Below are 20727 nucleotides of genomic sequence, written 5' to 3'. Positions count from 1 at the left end.
ATTTTGTCATTAAAAATATTTGCTCATCACATTAATGTTTAAAATATTAATCAGACCTTTACTTGAAGTTTAGATAATTTGTAGTTAAAACTTTCACAGAAAATATATGAAGTTTTACATGACTGAGACTATAATGCACTAGGCTTATGATTTTATCAATATTAAAATGAAACATTATTCATCTTTTATAGCTCAAAATTCAATTTAAAACAAAATAATAACTTTGTTCAGTATAGAAATATATGCTTACAAACAAGGGATGGAATAAGTGCTGGCACAAACTGAAGTGTTAATTGATAGCTTTATTTTCAAATATGCCTATTTTTCAAACCTCTTTTTCACAGATACTTGTTTTGTAAAAATAAATGACGGCACTTAGATGTTAAACTACAAGAAGCACTTGTTAGTAAAGATATTTTGGTGGAAAACAAAAACATTTGGTAACAATACCCATTTACTAACATGTTACCAAACTTTTCAATGTTTACATGACCTTTTTGCACTAGTAAAAATGTCATTTTAAAATATTTTCATAGTACTACATGCATTAGACCTAGTTTAAGAGAAGATTCTTTTAAAATCTGTATAAAGAAAAAAATAACTTTTTAAAGAGAAATTGTCCAAGTGAGGACATAAGCTTATGGTTCATTATTTTTTGACCTAATAAGAATATAAACTTCAGTAGCTATTTAAGAATATACAAAAACCCAAACTGAGTACAATTCTTCAATTATGCAGACTACCAAGTCAAAAAAAATAATTTTGTCGTTACTGGCACTAATCCAATACACTGTGTAAAAGCTATGTCCTTGGATGACTCCATTTTCTTACAAGACTTACTTTTTAAAAGAATTTGGCACTGTTAATTAGTATAACTCAAAGATAAACAAATGATTTTCTCATCTACAGATAAAAGATTTTCTAAGATAATGGGGTAGGATCAACCTGGAAGGTAGGGCATAAAAGCTTGTTATAGAAACATTATGGTTTAAACAAATCAATGCTTTCCTTCACTCTTTACATTAACACTGAGAAATTTCAAATATAAATTGTAGAAACCAGTATATGAAATCTTAAGAAAAATTTCACTAAAAATAATTATAAAAATGTTTTTTAGAAATTTAAGATGTAAAATACAATTGACTTTAAATTAAAAAAAACCCACACACACTTTATAGGGTTATTTTTTGAAAACCCTTGTCACTTGATTTTATTCTGTGTCAATCTTTTGGTTGCATTTTGCATCATTTAGTGGCCACCATGTGGCATGTCAAAGAAGTCCTGTTAACATAGTTGAACCCAGCACTTTTTTTGCTTTGAAATACCAATGCAATTACAGTATCAAGTTTCATAAAACTTGTTAAGGCCCATAAAATTCCATTTCCTAGTGGAGATAGGAAAGAAATGAACAGATTTGTCATAAAATTATTACTATACATTAGACTACACATTTCCATATCAATTTTTAAAAATTAAAAAGAACATTGGGAGAAAACTATGACATATGACTTAAGATTCAGAGTCATCTTTAGACTCTAAAAGTAATTATGTTACTCTGCAGTTAAAGCTTAGGGTTACCATGTCAGCTAAACTTAACTGATAGTCCTTTCTACTACATCTTTGATTTGAAATACATTTTAATGTGGGACCCAATGACTAAGGGTCAGAGTGCTAAGACTCAAGTTCAACAAAGACTGAAGAAAACTTAATTTTTACTAACAGATATTGGTTCCATAAAAAGAAGTTATCATGGCCTCCATTCACAACCTATTTGTATTTAACAGTAGGTTTCCAAAAACAACTGATCTTTTAGTCTTTAGTGAATCTCCTTTTATTCAGTTGAGTCATATTTATAAACAGGATATATTAACAGATAATTTCCAAAGTTCTCACACCCTTTACTTTTATTGTGAAGGTTGAGTGAATGTAATTCGGCGCCGCCGCCTTTGGAAAGCCTTTAAATTCCATCTGTTCGGTTCCAGCATATGAGGACCATTGTAGACAAACAATACTGTCATTTTGTCAGAATAAGGGAGATTTTGCAGGAGCTGTAAATATTAAAACAGACAGATTGTCATACAGTAAGTCTTAGGTGGTGTTTTGTTTTTTGTGGTTTCGGTTACCCACAGTCAACAGTGGTCTGAAAATATTATGTACAGTAATATATTTTGAGGAACCACGTTCATATAGCTTTTACTAGAGTATACTGTTGTACTTGCTCTATTTTATTATTTATTATTGTTAATCTCTTATTGTGCCTAATTTATAAATTAAATATAATCATAGATATGTATGTAAGGAAAAACACTGTTTGTGTGTATGTGAATGCACATATATATATATAAAAAAAAATTAGGGGTCAACACTGTGGTTTCAGCCATTCACTGACAGGCAGAGGGGTTTGGAATGGATGTCCCAAGAATAATGTGGTACTACTTTATAATGCTATATATTATATATTAAGAAACACATTTTTCTAATCTTGCATGTGCACAAATATTTTATTTGTAATATCAAAACTCTTAAGATATGTATCTTGAATTAAGAATTTCACAACATACTGTGATTCTTACATGAATTAGTACATTCGAAGTCTAAAGAATAATCAGCATGCCTTGGGAGGCCTCTATATTCACCACCAAATGGGATCAGACCACTTCCTAAGTATGGAGAAGCATGTGACCTCCAGAAATTTCCTAGGATAGATACTTTCATTTGCTCACAAATACTTCTCAAGCAACTTCTATGGTCAAGTACTGTTACAGATTGGTAGCCTCAAAAGTGTGTAACAGGGAGGTTTGGTTTTTAGGCCAAGGTGCTTGTAAACAATATTATAGTAACAGATATGGCTATTCTATAGGATATTCACTGGAAAAAGACACAATTAGAATAATATTTAATAAAAATTTGAATTTAAGATGGGCTCTCCAATAACATTTTTCATGGATACCAAATCTCATATTAAATATATCTTTAAGTACATCAGTTCACAGCACAAGATGTAACAAAAGAAAATGTCCACTGCAATACCTCCACCTTGTGGAAAATTCTCTATAAAGATAATACTGTTTTGATCAAAGTAAATGTGTGACTAGAAGATGTTGGGTTACTTATGATTTCCTCTGGGATAAAGCATTAGTGAACAAAAGAATGACAGAAAACGTGAAGACAGGCCTTTCCATGGAAATGTGGAGGGCCAGAGTTTTAAAGTTTGCATTCTGCAGTCATCTTTTAGAGCTAAAAGAGGAACTTCAATAGAGGAGGAACAAGTGCCAAAAGTAGGGAAGAAAACGGTTCTAGAACATAATGCTATGCCTCCTACGTTTCTTCCCTTGATAATGAGGTTTCTGATTAAGTATGTCACTGGAACTTGTCCCCTTTAGTAACATAAATATTACTGTTATTTTTTCAGTTCCTTTTTGCAGAGTCTTTCTGGTCCTATTTACATACTGAGTCAAAATGTGCTACATCATTAAGCCACTTCTGAGTATACAAGTGCTTCTAGGTTGTTTATAACCTACCTTTGGTGTAATAAAGAAGTACTGAGATGTGTTTTCTTTACAAGCAGTATTTACAACCATTTCAAACACTCTCCGTTCATTGATCGGATCCATCCCCTGAACAACAACAATAATGATTACATTTCAATCTATTACAAGACATAATAAAACCCAAATAAGAGGATAGCCACTATACCTGATTGATTTCATCAACTACTCTGAATGGACATCTATTAAGCTCTTGAAGTGCCATCAAGTATAGCATGGTGGAAACACTTCTTTCACCTCCACTTTGATGATGAGGAGTTAATTCATGCAGCTGAGTACTACTGCGAAATTTCACTCTAATTCGAATTCCATATTTATCATAGTCTTCCTACAAAATAGTTAAAACACTGATGAAAGGTAAGTTTTCTCCAAAAGCTGTTATTTTGAAATGCACTGAATAATCAAATAAAGGAGTAAAAAATTTGAAATTTAGTGGTAATTTAAAAGTAAAATAAACATTTAAGAACCAGTTGCTATCTCTAAGCTTTTAAGGTCTTTAAGGATATATTTAGTTCAGGAAAATATTCAGATTGAGTTATTTTTCCCTTAACCTCATACCATAGGCTTTCCCAAGGGATTTTTAGAAGTAATTAAGAGCCCTATCATAGAAGGGCACTATCTATTGTAATTAGTAAACTGCTAGGTTTTAAAGCTATAGGTGAATGAGTACACAATGAAGTGTCATGTAATTTTCTACTAGAGGCAGCTACTGAGGGCCAAGAGTCTTCCCCACTTCTATAGCTGGTTAAGAAGGAAAAAAAAGAAGTACTGTGAAAAAATATTTATACTGAATCAAAATTACACACATAATACTTAGTAAAAAGACTAGACCTCGTAGCGATTGACTAAATATTTGTTGAAATGAGTATACTCAGTGTTCTATACATTTTGCCAAAACTGAGGCTACTCTAAGGCTTACTTATCAATGTCACTTCTAATAGGTTCAGATTTACCTTAAAAAATGAGATACACAGCTAAATAACTAAAGGCTAACTAATGAGTAGAACTTTAAGGTTGAAGACAGCACTAACCTAGAGAGAAATAAGGCAAGCCACATAAGCAATTTAGAATTTTGCACCTCTGACCTGTACCCCAGCTCTTGTATAAAGTAAATAAATCTTCAAAAAAAAATTTAAATCTTTTATTTATTTTTTAAAGATTTATTTATCTATACAAGAACCGGGTTACAGGCCGGATGTGCAGGAGGGTGAGAGGATTCACCTGAGACAGAGTGGGGAACAGACCAGACAGACTGACGAAATACACTGCTGAGGGGAGCAGTAGATGAGTCAGTAGAGGTCTGCTGCACCATATGGGTATCTCCCTGGCCGGGGATCGAACTCATGCTGCAGTGGCTTTGGATAGCTTCATAGGTTGTATCTCAACCCTTTGCGCCACCAGGGAGGCCCCCTTTACATGTTTTTTAAACGAAAATTTTATTTTGCCCAAAATTGTACTGCATGAATTTATAGCTCAAGAAATTAGTAGCAAATTTCCAAATACTTTTATTGAGAACTCTTACATTCCTTTTTTCCCCTTATTTTCTGACCTAAAGAAAACCACCGATGTCATACTATATTTTAGTTATGCTTCCCAATTTGCTTATGATTCTAAGTTGGGTAGTGGTAGATTTATAAAGCAATGCTTTTCCTTATCACAGCTGAATAACCATTACTCAAATTGATATATAAAGAGTTAGCAGGATATTAGTCACTAATCTCCAATGTTACCAAAAAAGTGACCTCGATGGAATCCTGTGAGTGGTCTTTTCCTTCCTCTAGGCAATTTTTTAGTAAGCAAAATTCTCACAAATACAATCTTAGAGCAAATATTTTACATGTACTTTTAGCATATTATTAAAATTACTTGCAAGGAAACACTTCAAATGCAATTTTACCTCATTTTCTGTATGGAGATCAACTTCACCAGCACACTGCATAGAACTAAAAAAATTGCTGAATTTTTCATTAATTTTTTCTACCAGTTCTTTTAAAGGATTAAGCCATCTTTCTTTTACCTGCAAATAAATACCCACAAAAAGTGTTGTTACATACTAATATAAAACTTTGCATAAAATAAATTTACTCATCTATTATGGTCCTGAGAACATATGCTGCATTTTTTGGTAGAAGCTTATCTTTTCATTTTGTATTATTGTATATTCCTAGATGATTTATGGTAACCATATGACAAAAAGATTGAACAGTTACCTGTGAAATGTTTTCCCTATATTGATCCAGTTCAACTTTCTTTATCTTTAGTTCCTCAGTTAATTGCTCTATTTCTTCTTCTCTTTTTGTGTATTCCTCAACAACCTGGCAGGGACAAAAATATTTCTTTAAGGTAAATCCACCAAAGCATAAAATTATAGGAAACTTGCATCAATTAAAAACATTAACTAAAGATGACAATTGTGTTGCATTGTTTGTATGCGATTAATTTATGTTCCTATATTGAAAATGCCATTTTTTTATTCTTGAAAAAATAGAAACTGCAGCATTTCAGGTTGGCCCAACTATTCTTTTTATAAAGAAAAGGCACAGAACACTGTGTTCCTCAGGAAGAATCTATTTAAAATTCTAATAGATTCAGAATCTGGCATTTAAAGCACATTGTTCCTGCTGTCTAGCTTATTATTACCAAGAGCTCTAGTACAGAGTGGGTGGCAAGTACTGAAGGGAACTATGTGTGCATGCATGTGTGTGCGTGCATGCACACACACATTTGGAAGGTGGTGGTAAATGCAGTAGGGAATAGGGAAAGAAGCATACTGTAGGATTCAGTCCTGTGAAGCAGGAAGCTCTTGATCTTTCTTCAGTTAATAAAGCATCAATTTCATCCAAGGTGTTGGGAAGATCTTGGAACGCCTAGAGAAGAAAAAAAAATTTCATCTTTATAGATAGTAAAATGAAAACAGTTCAATTCAAAGAGTTAAAAGAAAAATAATCTGAGTAATAAATATCTACTATGTGTATAATAGCATGCTACACACAAGGAATACCAAATAGGGATTTTTTTTTATTTCAAAAAGCTTACACTTTTAAAAGAAAACAGAATGTATATACTTAATTACAAGGGATAACCCCTTAAGGCAGTGTATTGATGTTGAGTATTAAAATAAGCAGTACATATATAGGTTAAGGAATTTAAAGAAAGAAGTATCAGTTCATGCTACAGGAGCTATAGTTAAAGAGAATTCAGAGGCCTAGAATTCATCTTCTGGGCCTTAAAGTAAATGGCTAGGGAAAAGCAAAGCAGAAGGGAGATAGAAGCTTGGAAAAAAGAATGAGCACTGCATACCATGGGGGGTGAGGAGTTGTGTCCATTTGGAATGGTGGGTACTTGCTGAATTGGTAGAATGGGTCCAGAATATGTGGGGCATTGAAAGAGAGCAAGAAGTTAGAACTTTATACTGTTCTTATGAAGAACTACAAAAGCATCCTGAAAATCCAATTACTTTGACAGTAGATTTTGACCACAATACTATTTTCTGAGCTCATTACACAGAGACAGATACTCAGAACAGATACTTTCCTATGAGGGGAGGCAGCAGTATATTATTTTGCTTAGCACAATCTGCAAAGTTCATATGCTACAAGGGACAAATGAATCTTGAAGCCCTGACACATAAATAATTTTAAAAGTTTTTTTTAACCCTTTAGAACTTTAAATATTTGATATAAATATCTTGTTTGTATGACTTGTCCACTGAGCTTTTAATTCATGTGCCCAACACTCACTTGGTATCATCACTTGACTCAAATGGGCATCTTAATTTTAAGATGAAACAAATCATTTCACCTACCTTCCCCACCACTTTGAGCATATCTGTTTTTCCTTCATTCTTCTCCATTTCAGTAAAAGTCAAAATTTAGGGGTTCTCTCTTACTTTTTTCTTAAAATACATGAGCAAGTCCTGCTGCCTTCATCATTAAGATACTTCAAATTAGTAAACTTGTCTCTCTGTCCAATGCTTCCACCCTAACCCATGCTACTATAAAATCCATTGTGGGTCAAAGCAATAATCTCCTTGCTTCCATTCTTGTATCCTTACTTAATTCTTCATATAGCAGTCAGTGAGCTCTTTTATAAACTGAAGTTAGTCATATTATTCTGTTTAAAATCCCCCAGTGGATTCCATCTCAAAAAGAATATAACTGAAACTTATTTTATGAAAGGTCTAGGCCCTACATGACCTGACTTTGCCTTCTTTTCATTGGTATTTTTTCTATTCTGAAACATGCCAAATATGCTTCCACATCAGCAAGGTTATGTGTTTCAGTTTTCTCCGGCCTGGAATACTTTTCCCTCAAATTTTCAATTGACTGATTTCTTTTTTTCATTCAGAACTCCTCTAAAAATAGTATCCCCTCGGGGCCTCCCCGGTGGCGCAGTGGTTGAGTGCTGGGCTGCGGAGCTGCCCACAGCCTCTACAGCACCGGTTCGATCCCCAGCTGCTGGCGAGAGTCCCACATGGTGCACAGACCTCTCCTGCCACGCCCGCTACCCCCCTCAGCAGTTTACTTTGTCAGTCTGCCTGTTCTGCTCCGCTCTGGCTCTGGTGAATTCTCCCACCCTCCCATGCTTCTAACTGTACCCAGTGCTTGTATAAATACATAAATAAATAAATCTTTAAAAAAAAAAAAAGTATCCCTTCAAAGAAGCCTTCTCTGACCAACTTCCCATCGCTGTGTCACTTTATCTCTTACCTTGTTTTAATTTCACTCTTAGTACCTTTTGCTACAGTCTGCCATTATCTATTTACTTTTTGTCCATCCTACCCTCCAAACTAGAATACTAATTTCATTAGGGAAGGAAGTATATTTGTCTCGTTCAATGCCTGACATATAGCAGGTAATATATTTTTAACAAATATATGAATATCTTTTAATTTTGTTTCAAAACCATGTGACTTCTCAATACTGATATATTGAAAAACTGATATATTTAAGGATACAAGTATAGTATTTACTCATTTTATGGTAACTATTTTTGTAGAAGTTCTAGTACATGCTTAGAAACATTTTGACTTGCCTTAAATATCCTACCCAGAGAGATAATTTTCTATGGTTTCTGTTGTATGACATCATAAAGCAAAACCTTTGAGGATTTGAAAATTATAATCCATATTAATTTTTTTCCAGTTTTGTTAATATCTTTGGTACATATTTCATTATCTATTGAAATGAGCAACATTTTATCACTTTTTTGCTTTTTGAATAAGATAAAGTGAAATGAGCAACATTTTAAATTAAGAAATAAAAAATGCCTTATAAATCCCAGACTTAAAAAATTCATTTCCTAATTTCATTTTGACGTAACAAGGAGTAGGTGCATATACAAGGTTTTATTTATTATCCCTACTTATCAGATTATGCTTAGGGTCACAGGACTATAAAATAAATGGTGGAACTTGGACTAAAGGGAAACATCTTATTTTACTAACTCAGTGACATGTCAGCACATAAAATGTAATGAAGCAAGAAAAGGCTCCGTTCTCTTTTTCTTACCAACAGACATTTTCCTTAAAGATTCAACTTCCATTGACTCCTAATACCCTAATTTTGAGGAAAACATTTGCATCTGTTTTTCCAAATATCTATTTATTGTTTCTTGTATTTCAACTACCATATAATTACTAGTACTTTATTTCCATGAAAAACTAGAAAAATGAGTTATAGTATCAATAATTTTGCAAGGTTGCACCCATGGTTTAATATAATGCTAAGTGGTTAAGACTAGTGCTCAAGTATGAGGATAAAAGAGAGAAAATCTGCTAAGCAAAATTATTTTATATACATACTCGATTTAAAAATGGGAGAAAAATATCTCTAATTTGGGGGCATTTCTTCATGACCCATTATAGTCCTTAACACATTTTGATAAGTTTAAGTGTTAAATATGTTAACTTGCAGTATTATATACTTTTTATACTTACTGTCTGATATTCTTGAGGAACAGTCTGCTCTGCACCCAGGTTACATACTTGCCTAGCTCTCTTCATAAGTTCTTTGCATTTCTGTAGTAATCTCTGTCTACTTTCATCCAATTCAATGAAATGTTGCTGTTACAAGAAAAAGAAGTATTTTAAAATTTATATGTTACTGTTAAACCAGAGGGCTATTAAACCACATTATATCAAATAATTGAACTGTGATTACAATAAGCAAATAATCTGAAAACCGTATCTCAAATCAAGGTTGCTTTTATTGTAAAGATTAAATTTGAACTTAACCTTAAAATATATCAGTATATTAGTAATATAGCTTTTCTCTAATCTACAAGAGCTCTGAAACTTAATTCTTCTCAAATAGCTCAACTTAGCTATATTAGCTATATAAATCTACACTTCCATGAAGTTTGACATGCACAGTATACAGGCTTCATATCAGAAACCGCAGCATTCAAATGTAGGTAGATCTTTGAAATTGTGTTGGATAGTTTTTCACTGCTTTTCATGTATTTATCATTTATCCATAGAATCAATTATTTCTTCACAAATAATTACAAAGAACCTATTGAATGTCAGTATTATGCAATGAACATAGAAAGGTAAGTGATGACAAAAACATGTAAAATTATTATCATAAAAGGAGTGTTAATATTTGCACAGTACTCCCTCATGTGTTACAGTAATACTGTACAGTAATATTATTGCCATTCTGTGCATTATATTGCCATTCTGTGCCATTCTGTGCATTATATTCTCCACATTTAGATGAAGCCTGTCAGGAATTACATCCATGCCTGCTTATAGAATTCATGCTCTTTTCATTATAACATGATGCCTGTCAGTGGGAATAGACTAGCAAATGTAAAAAGAGTATGTGTGCAGTGGGGGCAGGAGACGCAAGAAGGTCAGATGGTTTAGAAGCTATGACAACTGAACAATTTTATAGAACAAGTAAGAAGTTACTAAAGAGGAAGCAGCAGCAAGCATTGCCAGGGTAGGTGATTTCAAATGCAGAGGCATGGAAACCTCAGACCTTTTTATTTAGGGAACAAGATATCTAACATGACTAGAGAAAAGTAAAGATGTAAAAGATCAGAGTGGCAAGGTGAGGAAAAGTCAGTTAGCTCATTTCATATGTAATAACGAAGGTATCATGAAATGCCCTCTGTGGGCAAGCACTGCTATAGCCACTAATACGCTAGTTAATCTAATCCTAATTATGATATTAAATACAGTATCTCCTTATTTAGGTGGCTCAGAAAGATTAAGAAATGTGCTCAAGGTCATAGAATTAGCAGGTGAGCAGATTCCTGAGCAAGGAAACAGTTCCAGCTTGTTCTTTCCATTAAATCACAAATATTGGTCTTTATAAAAGGAGGGGGGGTGTGGTGGAGGGGATGAAGACCATTAACAGTCTTGAAGCCCTTGCCATATGCCAGTTCTACTCAACTGAGATCTCTGGAACTGAGACCTTGACATGTTTGTATTAAGAGTCCTCAAGTGATTTTTATGCACACAAGTTTGATAGCAAATAAACCAAGACAACAATTATGAAAAGTAAAAAGATATATACTAGATTGAACTGAAAACACAATATATAACTAATCACGTACTATGGCTTCTTTCAAAGAATTTCTCAGTCTCTATGCCCTGAGAAAAAAAAATATTAAAGACTGCCAGTTACCTCTATGCTGCTTTCTAGGGCTCATCACATTCAGGCAAATGTAAATCAAGGGACAGACAGCTAGACAAAAACTAAGCAGTGATAACGTCTTCTGTTCCTGCTTTCTCTCACTCTTACTAAAATGAAGTATTAGAACACTAAGGGAAAGAAATATCCTTGCCTTGATTATCTGGGCTCTGGGAATAGGAAGGTAAACCTCATTCAGTAATTTCTTTCTATTTGGTGGCATATGTCTAAAAAAATATCAGAGACAATGTCCTTTCTATAGATACATATCTGTGACATACCTCTTCACAATAGTGTATATTTTTTCCTTCCCTAAATCACGATTCTTGCTAAGGTTTTACTTTGGTGTGGAGGGGAATGAAAGGGAATGCACAATTATATAAAATAATGTAATTAAATGAGAATAGGGAAAAAATTTTATTTACATTTCAGTGTAGTCTACTCTTTAAAAAATCATAGAGAATGGATATATTTCATCCATCTAAAACTTAAGGAGAAAAAAAAGGTTGAATTTACAAAATATTTCTTACTAACATCTCAGAAAAGATTACTTTGTATTCAGAAATACCTTGGCATTAAACAAAAAAGCAATAAGGCCCTCTAGTGGAAGAAGTAAATTAAAACATTTCTCCTTCAATTTTCCTTTACTAAGAATCAGATTTCAATTTAATTGATTTCATATTCGAATGTTAACTATAAATGTTAGTACACATAAGTCAGAATACATCTTTTAGAAATATAAAAAATAATCTTTTCACGTCAACTTGAAATTTTAATATCAAGTTCAAAATGTAGAAATTAGTGATCTTAAGTACTTTGTAATACACAATGTGACACATGCACTATTTCAATGTAATACTAAACAATGAAGTAATGGCAATAATCCTATTAATGTGTTAAATTATTTTTTCTTCTTCAAAATAACATAGCTCATTTAAGTGAAAATATCTCCTCTGAAATTCTTTCTTGTGGGACAGGGCTAATCAAGTAGACAGAGAAGAGAGCAGAGAATTTTTAAATTTAGTACTAGGATAAACAAATTAATAATTTCCAATTATTATTAACTATTATTAATCTTGATATATATTTTTGAAGGTAACACTGGCTTTAAAACAGGCAGCGCATTGAGCATATTCACGTGTATTATTAAACTATCAATATAGTCCTGCAAGTTAGGTAGGCAGCCTAATGTCTATGGCTAGAGATCAAAATAAGCTTGGAGTGTTTAGGGAACCTGTCCAAGGTCAAAAATCAAGTAACAGATATATTCTTTTTAACATTTATCAAGGGTCAGTTCTTTTTAACATCCATCACAAGGTCATAAGTACGTATTTTAGGTTTTCAGAACCATATACTGTCTGTCACATATTCCTGTTGGTTTTTCTTTTTTTTTTGGCATTTAAAAAATGCAAGAACTGTATGTATTTTTTCTGCATATGACTATTCTAATACCATCTGTGAGATTCTTTCTCCACCAAGTTGCCCCAGTTTCTCTAAATACATAATTGACCATATATGTATGAATCTATTTGTGGACTCTATTTTGTTACACTTATCCATGTCTGACTAATTTTAAATCAATACAATGACATCTTTTATTATTGCAGCTTTACAGTAAATCAGGTAGTGGAAATCCTCCAACTTGCTATCTTTCAAAGTTCCTCTAAGCTCACTTCATTTTAGGTCTGTCAACTTCAAAAAATCCCTGCTAGGAATTTTACTGATTATTAATGTGAAGAGGATTGAGATTTTAACAAATCCTATCCATTATTTGTTTTGAGGTATAATGTACATGATAAAATCCACTCTCAATGAGTGTACAATTCAATGATTGCTAGCAAATATGCAGAAAGCTTTGTAATCACAATTCAATTTATAGCATTTTGTATCACCCAAAAAGTTCTCTTATGCTCCCCACGCTCCCATTTTAAATCTTCCTGAATCTCTATTTTATTTTTAAAATCTCTTTCTCTTAGATACTTACTTCTCTGCATGGTATTAGAATTTACTTCAAACAAATATTTGAATCATACCTGTTTACATTTAATGATATGATTAATGTTTGTACCAAGTTCTCCCATTGTTTAATGTCATTTGCCTTTGTGTTAAATATGTATATAAATATCACCCAAATCTCTTGACTTCCAGGGAAGAGAGCTAGAGACTGAATCGTTTGGCCATGTGGTTAAACTCAATCATGAGTAAGCAATGCAACCGCAATAAAATCAGTGGCAGTGGAACTTCGTGATTAGTGAACTCTGATATGTCAGGAGAGCGATACACCCCAGTTTCACAGGAAAAGGTACAGAAACTCTGTGCTCAGACCTCTCCCAAACCTTGCCCTGTATCTTCTTTTGACTAAAAGTGATTTGCATTCTTTATCATGAAATTAATCACTACATAACAGCATCTCTTTGAGTTCTGTGTGCTATTCTAGTAACTGAAATCTGAGGGGAGGAGGGTGTAATAGGGACCCTTGAATTTTTAACCTGTTGGTATGAAGTGCAGGTGGCCTGGGGACTCACGCTACTAGCTGCTGACTGTCAATACTATTGAATATAATTTATGTGGATTAAGAAAGAAGATGAGAGGACCTCCCCAATGGTGCAGCGGGTTGAGCGCAGCACTGTGAAGCTGTCCGCAGCCTCTGCGTGCCAGTTCAATTCCTGGCTGGCCGGGGAGAAAACCACATGGCTTGGCAGGTCTTTCCTGCCTCACCTGCTGCTCCCCTCAGCAGTGTCTTCTGTCCGTCTGCCTATTCTGTTCCCCACCTTGTCTCTGGTGAATCCTCTCACCACTCCCACACATCTGGCCTGTACCCCAGTTCTTGTATAAATAAATAAATCTTAAAAAAAAAAAAAGAAGATGAGAGACTTCCTGTTTTTAAGTTACTAAATCAGATACTCTGATTTCTTTTGATAATTGCCACTCCTTCCTAAATCAAAATAAGATGCACACTAAAGAAGTGTTTAAAATGTTGCTGCTTTCTTTCAACATGATGCATTAAATCTGTAAATTAAAGAGCACACAATAAAGTTTAATGTAAGTGATGATATATGAAATGCTTTCAAACTGGTCTGAGGCTGAACCCCAAAATAAAGAAAACTTTTACCTCTGTGAGGCGCAGTTGTGATGATGCAGCCATATAATCTGATTCTAACTTGTTCTTTTCAGAGATCACTGTCGTATTTTGAAGGATTAAATCTACTTTTTGTATATGCAGAGAAGTACAAATCTAAGAACAAAAATCCATTAGTTTATTTTACAACTAAGAAAAATAATTTTTTTAAAAAAAACAAAACTGTGAACCATAAATATACTTTTTTCTGAATGTGTCTGATACCTCTTTCAATTAGTTCTTTTAACTAATTGTTACAAGTGAATTTTATAAACATATTCCTATAAATGTGAGTCATCTGGAATACGATAATTTAGCTTAAGTTATTTTAATCAATTTATTCACCAAATGACAAATGTCAAGCAAGAGCAAGTTAAAATCATTGATAAAAATAATTTCTTTTACTATCTTGTCTTTTCTTCCTGTTACTAGAAATATGACTGCAATTAAGATGTCTTACCTTTATTAGGTTTGTTAATTCAGTAACAAGCTTTGCCTTTTGAACGTTTATTTCTTTGATTTTGGTACTTGCTTTTCGCTCTTCCTCTTCAAGGTTGCAAGTATCCTGTTCCATCAGCTTTAAACTATAAAACGTGTAATGATATAGAAATCAGAATTATACACAAGGACTGAGTCCAAATACTTAGTACCCCTGTTGTTTTATGAGTCTGAAACAATGCTACCCAGATGTATGAACTTCAAGTTTCTAAATTAAACAGTCATTTTAAGCACTTACTCAGGATCAAAAAAGAGTTGTTGATATATGTTATATGCCCAGCATAGCCTAGGAATTCTAGAGCTAATGGTGTAGTATTTGGAGTCAGGAGTAAGACATGAATTCCCTCTAACTAAAGAACAGTGCTACTGTTCTTTCAGTTTCTTCATCTATAAATTGGAAGTAATAGTACTTCTCCTATAGGACTGTGGTGAAGATTTTATAAAGGAATTGTTCCTAGCCAACAACTGATTGATCAATAGTAGTTATTACTATTATTAATACTGTTTATAAATAATTTATGCCTGTAAGACATTTTGGGGAAGGTACGTACGGAGGTGAATAGAAATGGGTTGAAATAACAGGATTATGAAAAACCTGAAATTCAGTCTTAAGGGAAAGGGAATAACTGAAGATCCCATACCCTAATAGCTTTTATCCTATTTCATATATTCCAATTTCTACAAAATATCTAAATATAAAATAAAGCTTATAATTAGTCCAAGAATGGTAGCCTGCATTCTCATAGTAAGCTACAAGTTTTCTTTTTGGAAAAGAATTTGTGGGCCTCCCTGGTGGCGCAGCGGTTGAGCACTGGGTTGCAAAGCTGCTGCAGCCTCTGCAGCGCCGATTCGATCCCCGGCTGCTCCCCGGCCACCGGAGGAGGGTCCCACATGGCGCGCAGACCTCTCCTGCTGCCCGCTGCTCCCCTCAGCAGTGTACTTCGGTCCTTCTGCCTGCTCTGCTCCCCGCTCTGGCTCTGGTGAATTCTCTCACCCTCCCGTGCTTCTGACTGTACCCAGTGCTTGTATAAATAAATAAATAAATCTTAAAAAAAAAAAGAAAAAAGAAAAAGAATTTGTTTAGTATTTCATGGAGTATGTGACTATTTAAGTTCAGTAGAAATAGCCCACTTGTAACAAACAAGTGAGATGAACCCACAGGTGCCCATCCCATTCTGTGAAAATCAGCATAACCACCTTCCTTATACCCCTCTTTCTGAACTGGGGAGATACAAAACAGCCCAAGTTGATCATCTTTCGATCTATATACCTCCTCTGTACCTTATTCTGGATATTCATCTACAGCAGGGGTTCTCAAAGTATGGTTCACATGTCTCTGGAGAATCCCTGATACTATTTCTGATGGTTTGTGAACTATTTTCATGGTTATAATAAGCTATCACTTGCTTTTTTCAATGCAGTTATGTTTGCACTGATGATGCAACAGCAAATGCTGAGTAAACCATCAAGGCAGTACTACCAAAGTATATTCACAGTAATTAGATTTTTTACTGCCATGTTCTCAAAAATTAAAAAAATGCCCAATTCACTTAAGAATATACCTTTGATGACAGTAAAAATTATGAATCTTATTCAATCTCAAATCTTAGTTTTTCAGAGTGGTGAAACAGGAAGCAAGTAATACTTATAAAATACTTCTGCTATATACCAAAGAATGATGTCTGTCTGGTAGTGCCAAGGAAAAGCATTTGTGTGAATGAGTGGAAGTTGGACTAGATACTTTATTCATGGAATACCATTTTTACAAGAATGACAGATTAACTATGGCTATTCATACTTGGGTATTTGCAACAAGTTTGGCTATTCATATTCGGGTATTTTTTCCCTCCAAAAGGGAATAAACTGCAAGAGCCTGACTATTAAGGAACATAATAAGGCAGTATTTGTTACCAATGGTAAAATTTAAGCTTTGAAGTGAAAATTGGAATTTTGGGAAACTTGTGATCACTACTGTAGGCGTGCAACTTCCCAATCCTTAAAGGCTTTTCTGATAGGATTGGAGATCAATGAGATTGTTTCCATATTATACAATAAAATGTGTCAACATTTGAAAGATCTATATAATTTGGTGAACCAGTGTTTTTCAAATATAACAAAATCATCAATGGGATAAGGGTACAAGTTCCACTCAAAGTGCAATCGATTTTAACCTAAGTGTATACAACTTTATTGAAGTAATTTCAGATCCAACACTGCAATTAAAGGTTAACCAACTATCACCTAGCAAATGTTGATGCAGTATCAAAGAAGAACATACACAATTATCTAAAAATCTATGAAAATACTCCCATTTCAACTACAGCTGACACTGAACAGTGCTTGAGTTGGGGGTGCTGACCAATCCACACAATGGAAAATCTGTGTACAACTTTTGATTCTCTCAAATCTTAACCGCTAATAGCCTATTAGTGGTTGACGAAGTCTGATAACAAACAATTAGTTAACACATATAATGTATGTTATAGACTATATTCTTTCAGTAAAATTAGAGAAAAGAAAATATTAAGAAAATCATAAGAGAAAATATACTTACAGTAGTTTAATACTGTATACTGTAAATTTATGTCTGTTTACAAGAAAATCTGTATGTTAAGTAAACCTGCATAGTTCAAACCTGTGTTATTCAAGGGTTAATTGTACATATCTGTATGAGGCCAGATTTTCTTTGTAGGCTTCAAACAAAACAACATCTCACAAATGAATAAAAGCAAAGTAGGCATGAAAAAAATTATTTCATCTAAAGAGATTTACAAAAATACAAAACAATGTCACTCTTCTTGCTAAATATATTGTTTAGAAAACAGTTTTTCATAAATATCTTAACATATAATGGGTTTGCTGTTGTCATTTTTAAATGAATATTCTAAGCATTCTCATTTACTGCATTAGAAATGAAAACTATTAATAGATAAATCTATAAAAACAGAATATTCCCCTGTAGGCTGAAAAATACCTTCCTAGTTTGGAACTAATTTTTTGTTCCAGTTGTCTTTTCTTGGTTTTTCTTTCCAAAAGCTCCTTCTTCTTTTGTCTAAGCTCATTGTCTTTGTGTTCTAGATGTTTGTTTGTCTCACGTAAGTCAATCAACGCTGATTCCACTGCTTGCAATTTTCTATTAATTTCCTAGGGAATATTCACAATTGTTAATAGATTTTTAAAAGTTCTAATGAAAGTATTATAAATTCAGTTAATTTTTTTCTAGTACCCAAATAAAATACTCAACCTTTAGTTGTTCTTCTAAGTGTCTTCTTTGTTCTAGATCCACAGTGACTGTGAGAAACTGGGCTACTTTTAAGGATGTATTACTGGAAATAACTTTGTTTGAATAAAAAGAAGTTTTCACCACATACTTTTCTTCTGCTGTATAAATTTGTTTTAACTGGGTTTCTTGTATTATCTACAATGTAAAAAATAAGTATTAGTTCATATCTAATAATTGTATTTTCAAAAGGATTAAGTTAAGACTTAAAAATGCAGTTCAAAAATATCACTGAAAGTATCTGACAGTCGAAAATAGCTGGTAAATAAAATAAGCAATATATGATGTTATTGAAAAACTTATTTTAGAAGATATTTCTACTGTTTCTACTTGTGATGAAAGCAACAAATATGGTTTGGCATCAAAGAGATCACTTGTAAGAATAAGAAAAATCTGAACAGCATTAACAGAAATTAAGAGTTTATGTATTGATACTAGCAGGAAAATGAAATATTATAAAAGGTGGTTATTCATATATGACATAATCTGAAGTGAAGCTTTAGGAGGAGGAGGAGCCTACCAAAACAGTTTTATATCCTAGATTACCATACTAAAGTATAATTTGTCTGAAAGGTAATCTAAAAAACAAGAATTTAAGTGATTATACCACTAATGTTTGTCAAGCAAGGCAGAGTTAGGTAAGAGTGCCAGATACCTCTTTTCAGGTTTTAACTCAATTCGCTTACCTTTATAGATATTAAGTATTTATTTACTCTAGGTACCTCCAAATCACTCCTGTTAGAAAGTATTAGTCAGTAGTTACTGTTTTGTGTCATATTAAAAGTGTAAAGTACTAAGATAGTTTCTGTGTGGTTAATAAAAACATGACACAATTAATTCTTGCTTGACTTTAAAAGAAGTTTTAATAAAACTCTGTTTTTGTTACTAATTCAGTACTTTCTTACCCGTTCAATTCTCTCTCTGGTTCTTTCAGTTCCCACAGGAACTTCATGAATATGATATTGCCAGCAAAGAAAACTCATAACAGGATCGGGTGCATCAAATAACTCTCGCAAATAAGAGAAAAATCCATACTGTCTAGAAGGAAAAGCACCTATTAAGTTTTTCTTAAAATAATTTTTTTAAAAAATCTGATAGTTGACAAGTGGCCAACAAAAAAAATAAAACATAAATTGTTTAATGATGGTGGTCTGAGTTTAGTAATATCAATTCATGGACTCCATTTTCTTAGTCACATTTTATCATGCCAATGAACACATGACAGCAATTGCCCCATGTGTAATTTCAGCATTACAGTACCAGGTCTGTATGATGGTGGCAACAAGCACTACTATTATATCTAAGTAAAGAAAGAAAGACCTATTTTTTACAACAATATCGTGATTTTTTTAAAATTGTTTTTCAAAAAAGATTTATATATTTATACAAGAACTGGGGTACAGGCCAGATGCATGGGAGGGTGAGAGGATTCGCCAGAGGCAGAGTGGGAACAGAACAGACAGACCGACAAAACACACTGCTGAGGGGAGCAGCAGGTGAGACAGGAGAGGTCTGCCTTGCCATGTGGGTTTCTCCCTGGCCGGCCAGGATCGAACCAAGATGCAGAGGCTGCAAACAGCTTCACAGTGCAGCGCTCAACCACCTGCGCCACCAGGGAGGCCCAAAATCATAATTCTTAATACTATAGTCCCCCCACCCCGCCCTTTCTGGTTTGCTTTAGAACGTTTCAATTACAGGGCCTCCCTTGGTGGCGCAGCAGTTGAGCCTGGGCTGCGGAGCTGCCTGCAGCCTCTGCAGTGCTGGTTCAATCCCCGGCCGCCAGCGAGGGTCCCACATGGCGTGACAGACCTCTCCTGCTGTGCCCACTGCTCCCCTCAGCAGTGTGTTTCGTCGGTCTGCCTGTTCTGTTCCCCACTCTGGCTCTGGTGAATTCTCTCACCCTCGCGTGCTTCTGACTGTACCTAGTGCTTGTATAAATGAATAAATCAATCTTAAAAAAAAAAAGAAGGTTTCAGTTACATGTGGTCAACCACAGTAAAAAAACTATTAGGTATAATAAGAAAAATATTACCATATTCACATTATTTTTACTATAGTCTATTATTATAATTGTTTTATTTTAACTCCTTACTATACCTAATCTATAAATTACAAGATATCATAGGGGTGTGTGTGTATATGTATGCATACATAAATAGATGAGGAAAAAAATATACAAGGATTTGGCACTAGTTCAATCATCTACTGGTAGACTTGAAACATATTCCTTGAGGAAAATGGGGCAAGTACTATGTACCACAGTCTAGACACCAAGAACACTTGGGTTTAGATTGTTTATTTTAAACTTCAGTAGAGTTCCTTAAAGGAATTAATACAGTCTACAACAAGCTTATTTATGTAACAGAGAAAATTAAAATAACTAGTATATATTTAAGACGTAAATGATTACTCAATATTCAAAACAATAAGTTAGTTCTAATAACTTTTTCAAGACTTACTTTAGCTCATTCAGAGATCTTGAAGGTGCTTTGTCTGCATATGAACGCTTGGGAGCAATAACAGCATTTACTCTTAATTTTTTATTATCACGAACCTGAATTTAAAGAAAATATTTTAATTACCATATACTACAAGTCAAAATGATTTTTAAAGTTAACACATTGCTGCTGGCATTTATGA

General features: G+C 33.6%; 1 protein-coding gene across 1 annotated transcript in view; it reads right to left on the bottom strand.

Moving 5' to 3' along the window:
• Positions 1-1904: 1904 nt before the first annotated feature.
• The window catches only part of SMC5 (structural maintenance of chromosomes 5), a gene marked incomplete at both ends in the record, with an annotated part of 59508 nt that continues 40685 nt past the window's right edge, over positions 1905-20727 (bottom strand). Inside the window, 14 exons of the mRNA XM_084238764.1 lie at positions 1905-2048; positions 3522-3617; positions 3697-3876; positions 5446-5565; positions 5759-5863; positions 6320-6415; positions 6849-6893; positions 9487-9612; positions 14304-14426; positions 14770-14893; positions 17782-17951; positions 18052-18225; positions 18993-19125; positions 20547-20641. Coding sequence (XP_084094890.1) covers positions 1905-2048; positions 3522-3617; positions 3697-3876; positions 5446-5565; positions 5759-5863; positions 6320-6415; positions 6849-6893; positions 9487-9612; positions 14304-14426; positions 14770-14893; positions 17782-17951; positions 18052-18225; positions 18993-19125; positions 20547-20641 — 1731 coding nt within the window. The remainder of the gene's footprint in view (positions 2049-3521; positions 3618-3696; positions 3877-5445; positions 5566-5758; positions 5864-6319; positions 6416-6848; positions 6894-9486; positions 9613-14303; positions 14427-14769; positions 14894-17781; positions 17952-18051; positions 18226-18992; positions 19126-20546; positions 20642-20727) is intronic.

Source organism: Talpa europaea, assembly GCF_964194135.1.
Source record: "Talpa europaea genome assembly, chromosome: 7".
In the NCBI taxonomy this organism is placed as follows: domain Eukaryota; kingdom Metazoa; phylum Chordata; class Mammalia; order Eulipotyphla; family Talpidae; genus Talpa; species Talpa europaea.
This window is presented reverse-complemented; position numbering and strand designations above follow the sequence as displayed.